We start from the raw sequence: 17246 nt of genomic DNA on the forward strand, positions 1-17246 counted from the left end.
GTTGAGCTCGGGTCGGCCTCCCAGCCCGTGAAGATAGAGGTTGGAGGAGAAGATTTGCCACACCCCGCAAAAAATTTTGCGGGCCGGGGTGGGTACGGGGTCTGATCGGGCAGGTTTTCCCGTCCCGACCCGCACTTTGGCGATTATTTTCCGTGCCGAGGCGGGATGCGGGGTCTGCTAGAGCCGCTCTTAGCATCATTTTCAGTTTAGCGTTAAAAGTGCATAGCTTTAGCTGGAAAGCTCTTCAAAGGCTAGCTCGACTATTTAAAAGCTTGGTTATCATACTAGAAGCAATCATGTGCGTTGCTGCGCCGTTTTCTTTGTTGCGTTTTTCCATTGACCATCCACTCATTGAACTGTTACGGTGATACATAAAATATACATTTTTATGATGATATGTAAAAGATATTTGTCTTGCAAGACAATATCCATCGGTTGCACCTTATTTTCTCCTAAATATTGGTTATATATGTGATCCAGGAACGAAAGTGCCTTTCTGCTCCCGAGCTCATTTGAGCTCGGTGAACAGTAAAATCAAAAAAAAATTCAAAAAATTCCAAATTTTTTTTGGGAGAAACATTGACAAAAGTTCTAAGTGCTTGCAAAAATTCATCATAAAATCACATTCCTGTAAAGCGTGGCAAAAAAACAAATTCAGTGCTCCATAATGCTTTTGAAAGTAGCTTTTTCAGAGTACAGGTTTTGTTTTTTTTGCCACGCCTTCTAGAAATGTGATTTCATGGAGAATTTTTGCAAGCACTTAAAACTTTTGTCAATGTTTCTCCCAAAAAAATAGATTTTTTTTTAAAAAAATTTGATTTAGTTTTGATTTTACTATTCACCCGAGCTCATTTGAGCTCGGGTGCAGAAACTCCGCGTAGGAACAATTATTTTGCTTAGCTTGTGTTGTAGAACTGTCAATTATCTACCAGAGCAGTCTAAAAGCAATCACACAATTATGAATACAACTTTAGCAAACGTAAAGCAGTATCATATGGGATGTATAAAATGTTTCAACCTCACTCCCAAGGAACGCCAAATCATTTTTACAGAACATGAAGCCTTGATTTATATCCCCCAAAACATAAAACACTCACCCTAAAAAAAACATCAAAATGCAAGTACACTTGGATTAATAGTTCCAAAAATAATGTATAGTAGTCGATGCTTAAGCTTTACATAATTCACAAGTAGTCTTTTGTTCTGCAGTAAATCTACCAATATATCACCTTGACCTATCACCATCTGCATTCGGAAGGATGTTAAAAACATATTGGTTACTCCCACAAACAAATTTAAGCGGATCAATTATTGCACTTAAATTTTCCAAACATGAACATGTTTGCACATGGAGCCTATGTTCTCTCTCCTCTTCACCTAGTTCAGAAAGTTCTGAATATCTACAAAATAAAATCATCAGCATACCTTCATACTATGTCAACATGAAAAAACTCTGCAAATCTAATCATATGGCACTTCCACAAATAGACATTCATACAGCATGTCAATGAAATGAAATGATACGGAGATCATACTCTAGTGGCCTTTTAAATTGTCACTGAAGCCCCCGCAAAAAGAAAATGTCACTAAACTGAAAAAAATCAAACTATTTGTTTTTGCTCGTATTTCAGTACAGGTTATTTGAAATATGTAGTATTCATAATCCTAAATCGGCACTTCATCTGTACTTTTATCTTGAACACATCGAGTCTGTACTGTACAGTATAGTACACCACATAAACAGGTATACACATTTACGTTGTATGTATCGGCTACTCTGGCAGTAACCACTATACGCTAAGCTTGGGACGGTAATACACACTCGCAAATTTCTTCGTAATGGAGTCAACACATGCCATCCTTATTCTTTCAGGCGTTGCCGGGTTGTCGAGGGGGAACCAGTCGAGATGACCCTCCTCCGCCCTAGCTGCCGCGGTCGCGTCTTTTATCGCAAACAAGACAGCGGAAGCGAGGAAGAACGGTGGCTCTCCTACAGCCTTGGATGAGTGTATAGCCCTTGGATTTGGAACACCCTGCAGTGAAGAGAATAACATGCAGGTTAATCAAGAGACACCAGGCAAGTGAATATAAATACATGCCTTCCCGAACAACACAATTCAGGAGCGCCTTATGAGAAGACAGCTAGGAAGTTAAAATGAACTCTGGAATGCCTACGGCCTCTGAAATGGTAGGAAACCCATCCTGTCAGATATCAATTGCCTTTCCTTTTGCTAAAATGCATTAATTCTTTTCAGATCCTAGTTAGTACCATGATTCGATGATGAATTAGTTATGTAGCAGGGTTACATTTAAACACCGAAGGCAACACAAGGCAGAATAGCAACAATTAACTGCTACGGTTAGTATAAGACTGGTTAAACGATGTTTGATTTCATTTTAAAATGATTTTCTCAGTAGTTTCAGCGAGCATTTCTTGCGAGATCTGGTGAGCATGTTACAGTATGTGTATAACAATGCCAGATATGTTGAACGAACTGATGTTGTAACAGCTGACTTGTACTGTTGCAGTACAAAACAACACTTTTCCGTTGTAATATTTTTGAATCCAACTTCTTCAACCAGATATCCCCCCTACACACCTTTAAGACATAATGCGTTTATATTTTGGGAACTTACCTTCAATAGTGAAACCTTGAAACTGAGAGGTATATCATTTACAGAGGGTATTTTGTAAGAGCCAGGACCACAAGTGAAAAGGTGTCCAGGTCGAATCCACTTGTGGTTGTCATCCCCCCATTTTAGCTCTTCCATGGCAGCCCAACCCAAACCTTGGATGAAAGCTCCTTCAATCTGAAATAATGTATCGAAGCTGAAGAACAATACCAAAAAAAGGGGGGGAGAGGATATCACTGCTCCAGAATCCTAATCCATCATATCCTGTAAACATACCTGACCAATATCAATTGCTGGATTAATCGAATAGCCGAGATCCATGACAATATCAGCTGTCCTTGTGTGGAAATCCCCAGTTAGGGTGTCAATCTCAACTTCTGCAAATGCGGCTCCATAGGTGAAATAATTAAATGGACTCCCCTTGCCAGCAATCCAGTCAAACCCGATATCAGGGGTGATATAAAACCCATGAGCAGAAAGATCTACCCGTTCCATGTAGCATGCTTGAGCTAACTGAAAAACAGAAGATAAAAGGCCATACCAAAATTAATTGGACTGCTAATTTTTTACAGTTATAATACAATATTTTTGAATACTATCCATAAACATACACCTAGGTTATGTGTGAATAGCAGGAAGCATCACAAAGCCAGCTGCATCAATCAATCTAGAAGAATACTCACATGCTCACAGCTGGCGACAGAGGCACCAAAAAGCTATGGGGATCATCTTGGCTCAAGCTACAACCCAGATGAGCTTGAACATGGACTCAAAAATGTGAATCTACAAAGTTTGAATAGCCTGACAGGGTTTGCTTAGATGTATATCCCTAATTTTGACAACTTGTCAAGTTCAGCTTAACCTTTATCAAACGATTTATATTTCATATAAGTGAACATTATTCTTTCGATGGCACACTCACTTTTGTCGATTTTTTATCAAACACAATCTCAAAGGGGGGGAGCTAGATTCTCGACTCATTGTCAGCCCTAGTTGTGAGCTGTCAAATGTCAGTACAGGGCAAATATGACATCACTGCCACTTCCTCAGATGAAGGAGAAATTCAGTACCTACAGCAAAGAAATGGGTTTTATACTGCAATCCTGGAGGTGGCAACTTCGTGGCAGTAAGCACTCACAAAATGCAGGCATAGTATGCTAGGGAAGCACACAAAATTCTACAATATTGTGAGAGAACATATATTTGGGTTAGAACTCAACAGCCTTTGGTGCTTGGCGATCAAGGTGAGGGACTGAGGGTTTCAAGGGATTTCACAGAGGGGAAAGGATGATTTTAAGTGGCTAGATGGAGTTACAACGTCAAACGCACTTTGTAACACCTCTTTACCATTTTATTTTCAGAGTTAGATGTCAAGAAGATGCGACACCGCCGACATGCTCCTCAAGCAGGGATGCCCCACAGCCCTATCTGCTCTCTCTGTCGCATTCATCTGGAGTCGGCTTTGCACCTAGTCGTGAACTGCTCATTCGCACGGTGTGTAGGGACAGACTGCTTGCTGCACTTCGGACTGCACTTTGCCTCTCCTGCGCCTAAGGAGCACAACTCTGATGATTGGTGCTTCCGTTCCATCGGCAACACCTCCAAGCCTGCTGCCAGGAAGATTAACTGCAGTGACGATCTCTGGAGCAATGTCAATGGCAGAGGCTCCGTTTTATCCATCGGTCCTTCCAGAATATAGCCACCAATCCGTCACCACCAGTGCGTATCGTGGAAGAATGGAATAATGGAGCATCATCAGAGATGGGAACCTACAAACCTACCCACGGATGGCCACTGTCGATGCGCGCAAGCCAGGACCAGCAAATGCGAAGAGCAGTGTTCAGCAGATGTATATCATGGATCTTTTTCATAGTTGATGGTACAGACGTTACAAACTATTTTACGTGCTTATACTCCATTACACTGACCCCCGATGGTTTTACTAGTCCAAAGATTGGTACATTACCTGTAGTCCTGTACTAGTTACCCAGTTGTTGGTCCCAAGTCCCAACACTAGGCCTATACACCGGCAGTATCATTAGAGATAATGCATTGTACAAATGGAAAGAGCCATGACCGAAGGATTGCTACGATAGCATAACCAGGTAGTAAGCATTACAAGGTGTCAACATAGCATAATGACAGTATTGATCATATTTAGTTGTCTCAGAAATAAAATAATGAATTCATACAGTTCACCAAGATTCTTCAAGCAAGAATCAATAATGTTGCCCAACTACTCAAAGACACAGAATAGGATATTGGTAGAATTACCTCAGCGAAGGACTTATGATTCCCCCTACTAGCAATGGGTTCCATCCGAGCCTTTATTTGCTGACAAGCATCCAAAACTGCAGCACCATACAAATCCGAACTGGCAGAGGCTGCTGTTGGTGAAGCATTTGGAACCTAAACACATGAAATACATGATCATCCCATCGTTGCTAACACAAATAGTATAATTAAAAAAAGTGAATATATCTCGTGTAGAGGGAGACTTGTTGGCCCCCCTTACCAGGCATGGGTTCCAAATCTCACCTTATCGGTACTTGTCTCTGAGATAAATACACAGCTTATAGGGATATCTAGTGATGAGGCGGCAACTTGGGCTATCTTTGTGTGTAAACCCTGTCCCATCTCAACCCCGCCATGCGTTACCAGGACAGTACCATCAGTGTAAACTTGCACAAGAGCACCAGCCTGCAATTGTTCATCCATCAAAACTTATGTTATATTCAATTATGATGCAAACAAACATATAATAATGTAACCCATAGCTAAGTTTTTTACTTGTTTAATATTTTTCAGTGGAACATCTATAATTTAAACAAGGATTCAAAATATCATCATGGTACTGGAGTATACACTGGCGAGAAATGGCACAAAATACAGCATATTAATGAAATTTCGTTCCAATTCACAATCCACACCGAGCACAAATGCTTCCCTAGTACCAGAACCAGCAACTACGATGGGCTTGTGACATGGTAGACACTGCTAGCATGTGTTCTGGGGTACATATGAGATGACTACGACACCGCCCGCACCGGGGATGCCCGTTATCCCATTATCTGTTTAGCTATCAGGTGGAGAACCCAACGAGGCTAAAATTCATAACTTCTCCACAATTTTGTTTTAACTTGCTTTATGATATATATAGGTAGAAATAAGTATAGCCGTTCATACAAATGATGCTGATCTGATAGAAAATGAGTTGTAGAAGGATTACACAAATGCAAGGTTAGAACAAAAATTCATACTTTTAAAGTTTAGACACACAGGCACACCAATAGCATGTACATGAGTATGAGCAAATCAGGGAGTGGGGTTGGGAAAGCATTCCCATCCATATCGACAGCAGGAACAAATCATCCCAATGCGCTAGACTCGTTTGCCATCCTCCCCAAACATTCACCACAAAGCAAATAATGTAGTACTACATCGACAGCGGGAACAAATCATCACAATTCGCTAGACTCGTTTGCCATCCCTCCCCAAACATTCACCATAAAGCAAATAATGTAGTACTACATTGACATAAACTCAATAAACATTTAAGCAGAAAAACACGAAAATATGTTCTCAGACCAACTGGAAAAACAGAGCATGTGGACTGTATAGTTTTAACATATGTTGAATAACTAGTAGTCTTATGGAATTCCCAAACATTAAGTAGCCAAAACTGAGACCCCAAAATCAGAGCTTTCTATGTGTAGTCTGTGAGGGGAAGCTATTCACCTGATTCATAAATTTTGCAGTGAAGGATATGCCAAATTTTGTGGGAACCATAGCAATGCCTCGCTTCCTCCAACGATTTTCACTGTTAAAAACATTTACAGCTTTGCGAGCCTCCAAAATATTACAAGATGCCTTCAGTTCATCCCAAACCGAATGCATTGTACAATTCTGGAGCAGCTGGCCATAATAAAGCTCAGTTCCCTCACTTTGGAAATTAAGTTCCTGTAAACAGTATATTAGTTAACCAACAATGGTGTGGCGAGGCTAGCACCATCCACTAAGCTGTGCATGCTTACTTTTATCTCCTCTGGACTCCGCTTGAGTTCTGTAGCCATGTGATGAATCCAATTCTCTGCAATCAACATGCCTTGTGGACCACCAAAACCTCTAAAAGCAGTATTGCTTGGGAAATTTGTAAAGCATACTTTCCCACTGACTCTGATATTTGGTATAGCGTACACATTTTCCGAATGGAAAACAGCACGCTCCAAGACTGCAAGGGACAGATCTAGTGAGTTACCACCGTTGTTGTAAATTTCGAGATCTAAGGCCTGTATCTTCCCGTCATTGGTAAATCCAAGCTGAAAGATCAACCATAGTTAGGTAGAATACAAAAAAGGAAAGTGAAGTTTGGTATTAGTCATATTAGAGCTAAGCATCCACTTGTTATTGTCCCCAATTGACTTCAACATTACATGACAGTGGTCCAGTGTATTTACTGGTTATCACTTAGCATTCAGATTTATCTTTCAAATCTCAAGAAATGATGCATATGGAGATATTGAGTCCTTCAGAACCAATCAACCAAGTTGCTGAGATTATTTGCTATAAACTCAGCAAACTCCAGTCATCAAACTCACAGTATTAACTATCAGACTGAAACGAATGTACTGTTTCAACTCCATACCTTATATTTCCCTAGGAAACTGTGCCTCTGTCCAGTCGTTATCATGTCAACGTCCCTGTCCAAAACAATCTTTACTGGCCTTCTTAGACAATAGGAAGCTACAGATGCCGCGGCAGCAAATATTGCTGATCTAGTTTCTTTTCCACCAAATCCGCCACCAATACGCTTAGTCTTGCAAACAACTTTTGATAGTGGAAGACCAAGAGCATTAGCGACATACTTCTGATGCTTCTGGGGAGCCTTCAGATAAAGAACATTTAGTCAAATAAGAGTATAAGACCAACTACACATGTCATGTTGAACAAAACATGACATAAGACACCAGTGGCAAGAGACAAGTGACTCACAAATAAGGGCAGGAAAGGAATACTACTAACCTACAAACTATAGCGAAATATACACCATTTAATATGTGTTTAGTATGACATTGTTATGTTAGTGCTCCACATCCATCGTATTAAATAATGTCATACTTGTTTCTTGTATTTATTTGCATGTTCCCCGTGCATCTATGCCACACGCTGCACTGATAATTTTTCTAAACCTAAAGTTTGACAGATAACTAAAAAAAGTTTGTCAGCACCACCTTAACCAGCTCGGCAACTTCCACGTGGCCTGGATGAATGGCGGGTGATGGATTTGGGACCATGTAATAACTAGCAGCAGCATGTTGTGTTCACACTGAAATAACATCAGGCTGAAACCTGCCAAGGTCTGAACCAAGACAGCACTCAACCTTTGGACACACTTCTCTTTGACGAAAGAACGCAGTGATGAACCTTGGGTAGATGTGATGCACATGAGGCTTAATTTATACTCCCTCTGTTCGGTTGTGTTAGGCCGGTAAGCACATCCAGGTAATCCCTGTTTGTAAGGTCATAGTTACGATACTCTCACCCTTCCATGTGGTAAGATTTCATGCCCCCATGGGCTGAAAAATCCAGGCCCAAATCGACTTGAATCCACCGATTTGGCCATCAACAAACCCGAACAGAGGGAGTACTGAAGATTACTGTGATCGAGTCATTAGGTGATTAAGGACTACATAATATACAAATTCTTAGAAGTGAAGGCTACTGCGAAAATGAAAAGCAAAGCCTACTGCGAAAATTGAATGCACCAGATACTGGGCCATAGCCTACAACAAGCAGAAACACTAGTTGCAGTGGATCCCACCACCTCTACCCCTGCCTCTTAACCTGGCATGTTAGAAGAGTAGCAAGTGAGATGTTTTCCCTGCCCCGCATACTGATGTCCAGTAGGGTATTACTTTGCAATATCTCCAGGCAAGAGAAGGTTCATACTCCTTTTATTTCTAGAGTACTTATACATTTGTGAAGAAGCTATAACTCTGGGAGCATGAAACATATTATCAACATGCAATTCACATTGTAAATTCAAAACTAAAGAACAGAGCATACTTGCGTAGATGAGATCATATGAATTTCATTTCCAGAATCAACTGGCCAGACAAAAGTGCATTGAGGTTCCATGTAGAAGTGCTCTTGACCCCCGACTCGAATTTCTCCTTCTATAATTTTATCGCATGTATTGGATGCAAAACATTGTTCAACATCCCCATTTGAAAGGCATCTTGTGGTATTGGGATGAAAGCTACCAGCTTTGACAGCTTCCGATATTGAGAGGATTGCTGGCAGCTCAGAATACTCAATATTTACTTTATTTGCAGCAGCTTTTGCGTTATCATGGGTATCTGCCACAACAATTCCAATAATCTGCCAATGAGAAGAGAAAGGTGTAACTGAAAAATTAACAAAAAAATGCGGGATTCCCCACTTCCCAAGTCATATCAAAACTTGTATGCCTAAAATATCAGATCTAGCAGATATACCTGGCCAACACAAGTAACAACATCAGACGCAAAAACCTCCTCGTCATGGATAATTGGCCCAATATGGTTAGAACCAGGCACATCTTTTGAAAGAAAGAGACCAGCAAACCCAGGGGAACATTTGGCAACTGAATCGTCGATAGACAAAATGCGAGCATGAGCCTTCTTACTCAGCACCAGAGCAGCATGTAAGATATTCGGGGGTGTTGGTGTGTCATCAACATATTCTGCCTCACCAGTGACCTAGCATATTGGATCGAGAGATCAAGCAAGTCAAAAAATAAAGTATAGTTCCCTTTTTGCTGTTTTTTTTTTCTTTGCTCCATTTGGAGTTTCGTTGTATTTTTGCGACACTTGTAACAAAAAAAGGTGCACATTTGGATGTTTGCTCCAAAAAAATTGTTACAGCATAGGACAAATAATTATCCAGTAGTGGAGGAAGCTACAACAACATAGCACGTTTCTTAGTTCAAGGCTCGTCCGTATTTATTTATTTGTGCCTTTTACAAGAAGGTTGATCCCACGTGAGAGTAAGAGTATGTGTTCACTTATAACTTTTGCAGCTGGTTCTGCATATGAGTAAGTGTGCAAATGTTATTTGTGCCTCTTGCAACAGTGATGGTCCTGCTTGCGAGTATATTGCATTTATTAGTTGTTGACTTTTACAAGATTGTTAGCCTCATGTGTAAGTAAGAATGCAGAGAGGAGTGAACTCACCACCAACTCCAATCTTTATAAGTAGGAAAGGTAAATACTACTGTTAAGCTTCATGCACTAGCCAACGCAACCAAAAGTCCGAACTGATGGAAAGGGCTAGTGCAATCCACATATACTGTAACACCCCCTCTCACGTGTGACGGGGAAAACAAGTCAACACGTGCAACCGGAAGAGAGCGACGGCGTGCGAAACTCACGTATGACTCAAGAGGCCTATACGTGGACACAAAGGGGGGCATCGGCAATTTTTAGATAAATTGCACAAACCAGGACTTGAACTCAAGACCTTAGCTCTGATACCATGTTAAGCTTCATGCACTAGCCAACGCAACCAAAAGTCCGAACTGATGGAAAGGGCTAGTGCAATCCACATATACTGTAACAACTACAAGGTTAATAATACCTGAAGAATAGCTGACATATGAACCATTGGCTGTCCCACAGCAGTTCCTTGCCCCACTGATTCATAACCTTGAGTTCCAATAGAAACAGGTCTAGTGTAAGACTGTATAGCTGACATATTAGCTGCATCCAGCCCAACCTTCCATAACCCTTTATTGTTCATCTCATGCGTAACATAAAGGAAAAATTTGAAAAAGAAACTCAAAGTGAGTGAACTGCGAAATTCAACCATTCCACCTGGTGCATTCTCTGCTAGTGGGATGTCCTCTTTTAATAAATTAAAGGTCTCATCCAGCAATCCATCATCTAACTTCTTTCCAACAAGGAATTTTTCAGTTTTTGCAGCAGTAAGTGGAACCGCAGCTACCCCTCCGTAGACAATAGAGACATCAGATACTATCCAGTTTCCTTCAGCTTCTGTTATATGCATACGCATTCCAGCATTCACCAAAGCAATGTCATCCTCCCTTCTATGTGCCTGTTTAAATTCTTTTACATATTCATATGGTCTTGTCCATGGTAGTATAACAGAGAGCAATATTTCATCAGCCTTTAAATCAACTTTGCGATAGCCAAGAAAGAAATCTTTTGCAGCAGTAGTCCTAACATTATTGTTGACATCAATTATCTGGAAATTTGCACCAGTGGCCATCCAAAGTGGGTTTAGATCTGATATTGGACTAGCAGTACAAATATTACCACCAACAGAAGCAACATTCCTGATTTGTGTTCCTGCAAACCATTTTAACTGCCGTAGTATTGCATAGCAAGACGAAGTTTCATGAGAACCACGCTCCGCAATAACATTTTTGAGGAACTTCTGGAGCTGTGCGAGTCTAACTGCAGAACCAATGTGTAAGCCATGTTCTTCCACTTTGAGGGTATGAAGTTCTGGAACATGGGTAACTGAGATCATGACCTTATATTGAGCATTCTTGAACTTTGTTTCAACTCCCACTTCGGAGTTACCAATGATAAGTTTCGCATCTGGGTAGCAAGATCTCAAATACAGTAGCTGCTCTAATTTAAGAGGTCTATACCATCTGATCCCATTAAACCCATTCAATTTAAGTGGCATAAATTTTCTCAACTGCAGTTCTGGGGGGAAAATGAGCTCCTTCTCGCTGTATGAATTTCCATCGATTTCGTTGTATGAACAAGGTAAGTAGACTTTCACGGAAGACAATGTTGAAGATTCATTAGCATTGACATCTGTCTCATTTCTGCATGAACATGGCTTTCCAGTTGAAGGGCAGATAGCTTGGCCATTAGCGTTTTCTAAAGGTGAAGCTGTGTACAAGGAATCATCCGTTTTCGCAAAGACGCGGAAGGCATCTATTATTGGTCTGTAGCCAGTACAGCGACACAAGTTTCCTGCAAGGCTATCTTCAATCTGCTCTTCGGTAGGAGGATGTTTACTTGATCTCAGCAGTGCATACATGGACATCACGAAACCAGGGGTGCAAAATCCACATTGTGAACCATGTGCCTCGGCTAAACGTTCCTGTAATGGACATACAGCGTCACGAGAAAGGCAAATAGATACAAATGGATGTAGGGAACTGATGAAAGTAATGTTACTCAATATTTCACTTAATTTTTCCCAGCATACAGAAGGCTGTAGAAACCTAACACAGCACGGACATGTGACAGCTTTATAGTTTATACATGACCACATTTTCAATAAATGGATTTCAAGTAATAAACTCTAGACAGTAAACTCGTTTAGTGAGAGGGTAGGTTTTTTGTTAGGGCGTGTACAATGGTGCTATTTTAGCAATGCCACCTAAGATAATTGCTGAGTTGGAGAAGAGAGAAATGAGAAAAAAAGACTTGCCTTCCCTTAGCTAAGAGCATGTCTAGTCCATCCCCCAAAAGCTAAATATGGGGGAAATTTTCTGGTTTGGGGAATTAAGCAGTAGCTAGTCCATCCCCCCAAATCTACAGCTCTAGCCCATTTTTGCTCCAAAGAAGGGCAAGTCTCAGCAAACTGGGGCAGCCCACTCGTCCCTCTCGGCCATTGTACCCATTGTACTGTTATGGATGCAACTTGATTGTATTGAAGGACCACGGGGCATATGTATATTACACAAGACTTGGGGTACAAGGAAAGGAAACATAGTCTAATAGGACTCCTTGACCTAATACTAATACTCCTTAACATGTACAAGATGTCATCTCTTAGTTACACAGGAGTATTTTCTAGTATGAATGTATGAGCCCATAAATTTAGGAGTAACACTAACATACAATCCATTGCATAATATCTTTGTTTGTCTTCTCTAAATGATATGCATGGTAGATAAGGCTGTCTTATCAGTTATCAACGATTGTACATGCCCTTAGTCCACTTGACATCTTTGGAGAGTGGAGAGACTTGACCTGATTGCATAATATGGTGTATTCATATCATAAAAAACATAACCTATCAAAATAGAAATATATATTTTCCTGTACTAAGCGTAGCTAATTCATCATTTGATCTACTCAATATTCCTACCATGCCAAATTGAGCTGCTTTAGTTGTGCTCACCAGGTTCTGCAACTTTTGTTAGTCATATTTTACCTGGATACTAGTCTTACAGTAAATAGTATATCGGTGTGTCAATTATTTTATGACATTGTCGTCCTTGTATCAAGCTAAATGGGTTAATGTCACGTGTCAGAATCACACCTGATGATGTTCCCAAAAACAGAATCAGACCACCACACCTGACCTACTGCAGTATACATGGATAGGTTTTACTGCTATAGAATCTTAACCTTTTTCAGTACGTTTTAATCAACAGAATACAGTATTATCATAAAAGAATTTAAATATTCCATATTCATCATTTCACTAGCCAGCATGGGAAAAAATACTACCTTCTACCTTGGTAGTCAGGATCATATCGGTAACAGATGTAGCTGCCACAAGTCATACAAAAACAGTGCATCACCTGGACTGGGTGCAAACCTCGCTGGCGATCTCCAATTCCCTCTACTGTGATTATGTGCATTCCTTCCAAAGAATAAAGTGGAGCCAGGCAGGCGTTTATTGCATAATGCCTACATAAAGTAAGTAAATTATGTGGGCCAAAATGGAGCTCAAATTCAAGGAATAGGCAATAGCCACTAATATACAGGATTTACATTTGCCACTCAAAAATGGCTCATCAGCAATGCACGCCACTATACCCTTTAAACACCACAGGTTAAGAAATGCATGCAAGCTACAGTATGCAAATGCATGTTGTGTTTCAGCTGGAAGAAAACAGAATGAATAAGGGTGAATGTACTGAAGAATCTATTTCCATTGCTATGTGACCCACAGTTTTTTTAGGATTGTTTGGTTGGCGGATCCAAGTAGAATGGAATGGAATGGTTCCACCTCAGTGTTTTCCACGAAGAATGGAATTATTCCTGATTTTGTTTGATTGGAGGGATGGGATAGAACGGGATGGTTCCATTATGTGTTTGGTTGGAGGGATGGGATGGAATCAATATTTTTTTGAGGATTTTTGTTTTGAGGAATGGGATGGAATAAATATGGTTCAAGGCGCGCCGTGTATAGAAATAGCGAGGTTACCTCTAGCATTTGCAAATTTGCATATGTATAAATTTCAGCAACAGCTCATTTGCATTGTCAGCAACATTTATTCGGTTTTCCAGAAACAGTAACTCAAATTAGATAGAATGAGTATGACATCACTCGTTGAAGAAATATGATTCTCACTGTGATTTCTTTGTAGTTTGATCATAGCATGAGACCATGACAGTGCAGGCACCACAACCGCCTTCACCACATCCAAGCTTTGTTCCTCGAAGACCGATATCTACAATACATGGCTACAGAGAAATTAGGAAGTAGTTTGCAAAGCACCAAGTGTGGATGATGCAAGTACTATGTGTTACATTATATCTTGAAGGCTTGAAGCTGACAAATGCAGCAGTCTATGACCCCAACGGGTGCTCTTGAACTGCTCACAAGAAGGTGATCGCTGACTATGATGATGCTATAGCGTCCATCGAGGCTCAGTTTGCTGCCTACAAGACATGGGCGGAGGAGGATAGTTCTGCCTCCAATATTCTCGGTTTCTAAGCAACGTGGTTGTTCTTTCTTAGGCACAGTTGATGCGGGCACGTGTTCGTGATCACTACGAGCCCCCTCTATGTACCTCGCTGCTATGCGACAGGAGCAGTGATTGAATCAGAGTGATGCAACAGTTGATGACTTCTTATTACCCAGCTGTCCCCGGCGTGACGTCAGATTGACTCTCTTGGACTGGAGGTTGGACAAATCTACCGGTGCTCTGAATGTCAGCACTCTCACTTGGAGCTTCATTGCATCTACAATTTCTTGACACATCTTTGGGCTGAGTTTCAACAGTTTCATGCTCAGCTGCTAGCTCACCACCCTTGTGAGTCTGTTGGAGGCCCTTGAAGCTATTCATATGCATACCAGGCTTTATGCCGTGAGTCTGCTTCTTTATCCTTCAGTTCTGGCTGTCTGGGCTCCACCTCCTGCATCTAGTATGACACCCTCCACTGTCCGTTCACCACCGGGCCTTGGTGGTGGTTCTCTTTAGCGCTAGAAAGTTTGTCTTGTGCAACTTCGTCTTCATCAAGAGAATGGTCACTACTCAAAAGAGTTGGGCCCACGACACTCAATCGAACGCATGGGCGATATCCAGCTTGAGAATGGCACGCGGCTCACCCAGCCAGTGCAGCTATCTTGCCATTTGCTGAACCAACATGAAATTATCATGTATGCAGCGTTTTCGGGTGAAAATGCACTCGTTCTCCTCTACCAAAGCCCCCAGACTAGGCGACAACCTGGTGGCCAACATCTTCGCCACCAACAGGGAGAAGATGTGTATGAGACTGAAGGCGTTGGTAGTCCGTAAGGGCCGAGGTAGCCGATCACTTGGGATGGAGCATTAGCAGGGTCTAGTTCAGTTCATGGAGCCCCCGCCCACAGCGGATGCAGCTTGGGAAAGGCAGCCATAACATCGGCCTTCACAGTCCCCGTGAAACCGTCCGTGCCTGGCGCCTTCCCGCGTAGCAACCGACGCACCAGTCTCACACTTTCTCCTCCGTAAAGGGTTCACCGAGGCTGACCAAGTCGCCTCGGCCATGGCAGCATGGTCAGGGACCACCCAACAATCAACCGTGAGGCTATGGATAACGTTCTTCTGCTTCCTGTAGGAGGCGTGCTGGTGGAAGAAGGCCGTGTTGGTGTCACCCTCCCCTCACTCATCACCGGTTCAGGATTTTGATCAGTTTAACGAGCTCTTTCACATTATATATATTTTGGGAACAATGGCACCCACTCATCTTCTTGGGCTTTTAGTGGCTATGAATCGGTTATGGTAGACTAACTACATCATGTCTGTTTGTCAGTTCAGTTTCATTTCTACATTAGCAGCACACTGCAAAATAAACTATGTTCAGAGAACATTTTGTGTTGATTCCGAGTCCCACTGTACGATTTCTGTATAAGCAGTAACCACCAACGTGCGATTGCATAAACAGAGCAAAAACATTATTTTGAACCATACCCAGCAAGCTTTCAATTTGCTACAGTGACACGCCCCCAAACGACCTCAGGCCACCAATTCTACGATTGCCCAAAAGGGCTTTCGCGCAGCTTTATAGATGAAGCAAAACAATGAAACAGAGTCTGAAAGTACCACGACACATAGCTCCACGAAAAAAGAACCGACAAGTTCAGGCTGGGGGCAGCAGCACAACCGATTCAGGTGCAGGCAGCGCGCCACAGATCCTCACAAACGATACAAGTCAGAGGGCGGGAAGGGGGGGCGACCTCTGAGGTACTGGAGGAGGGTGAGGTGGGCGAGGCCGTCGGGAAGCACGCGGCGGACGCCGTTGACGTAGATGACCGCCTCGTCGGACCAGTCCACCGCCGCGGACGCCCCCTCCTCCGCCGCCTTCGTGAGCGAACCCATGGGCAATCACCGCGGGGCGAAGGCTTTCTGGAAGCGCGCACCGCTCGCGCCGGATGAGAGACGGGGGTGGGGGAGGAAGGATCCCGATTTGGATCAAAGTGTTGTGTGGAAGGTTGTCTGCGGCCGCGGGACTCTGGCAATTGTTTAGAGACGGGTCGAATTGGACTCGTGGAGTGATGCGGCGAGGATGATGCAGCACGTGCGGTAGTAGTGAGCAAGGCGGTAGTTCCACCTGCCGCTGAGTCACGATTCAGTCGACAACGACAAACCGCCAAAACCGACATAAGAGCATCTACAAACGGTTCTCTCAAACCCGTCTCATATAAAACTGGTCTTGTCTGCAACTTCAACACAAAATGACCTCAATCTAAAATTATTTCACGAAATGGGCCTCTTTTGCATTACGACCGGGGCTAGGGCGCAATGCTAGTTTTGTCCATTTTCACTCTCATACGCCTGGTCGCTGCTCAGTCATGATTTTTTGACCCAGATGGGTCCCTCGAATGGCCCTTAAACATCCGGACTGACCGACACTTCCATATTCAGCCTAAATATGGGACGGATATGGGGCGCTCGGACGCGCCCGCCACGTCGGACTGACGGCGTGGCCCCACACGGACTCACCGGGAAACCCGATGGTCCAACGGGCGCCTCGGCCGTTGCTGCGGTGGAAACGCCGTGTGGCACCGCTCCGGCTCGCCGCCCGAGGCAGTAGCCGGCTATTTAAGCCGGCCGATGCCCCGCGACCCTAACCCAACCCCATCCTCCTTTTCGTGCCGCCAGTCCGAGCCCATCTACCTCCTCTCTTTCCCGCTCCGACGCTCTGTCCACGCTTCGGCACTCCGCCATGGTCCGGAGCAAAGATCAACTACTATGCCATGCTGACGTCGAAGTGCTGCTATGAGATCCAACAGCAGATACTCGCCCGGGAAGCCGCGCGCGCCGCCAGGATCGCTGTCAGGTTGCCTCTAGACTCGCCGGAGCCGGAGGAGGAGGAGGAGCCGGGGAGAGGAGAAGGAGCAGCCGAGGGAAGAGGAGGAGGAGGAGT

The 17246-nt window shown here is 42.9% G+C and overlaps 1 protein-coding gene across 2 annotated transcripts; it reads right to left on the reverse strand.

The window, feature by feature from the left end:
- Nucleotides 1-1508: 1508 nt before the first annotated feature.
- On the reverse strand, nt 1509-16347 carry LOC119272045 (xanthine dehydrogenase). Of its 2 annotated transcripts, XM_037553646.1 has the most exons (14): nt 16057-16347; nt 13966-14065; nt 13190-13298; nt 10252-11754; nt 9132-9374; nt 8701-9015; nt 7280-7519; nt 6669-6953; nt 6373-6594; nt 5173-5334; nt 4909-5043; nt 2911-3147; nt 2638-2811; nt 1509-2033 (listed from the first exon to the last, which is right to left on the reverse strand). In XM_037553646.1, the coding sequence occupies exons 1-14, from the start codon at nt 16196-16198 to the stop codon at nt 1791-1793; spliced, it is 4110 nt and encodes a 1369-aa protein (XP_037409543.1). In that variant the 5' UTR covers nt 16199-16347; the 3' UTR covers nt 1509-1790. The 2 variants fall into 2 exon arrangements, with proteins under 2 accessions (XP_037409543.1, XP_037409548.1); XM_037553651.1 differs by lacking the exons at nt 13190-13298; nt 13966-14065; nt 16057-16347 and adding an exon at nt 13116-13137.
- Between the last annotated feature and the right edge of the window lie 899 nt (nt 16348-17246).

This window comes from Triticum dicoccoides, chromosome 1A (genome assembly GCF_002162155.2).
Source record: "Triticum dicoccoides isolate Atlit2015 ecotype Zavitan chromosome 1A, WEW_v2.0, whole genome shotgun sequence".
Taxonomy (NCBI): Eukaryota; Viridiplantae; Streptophyta; class Magnoliopsida; order Poales; family Poaceae; genus Triticum; species Triticum dicoccoides.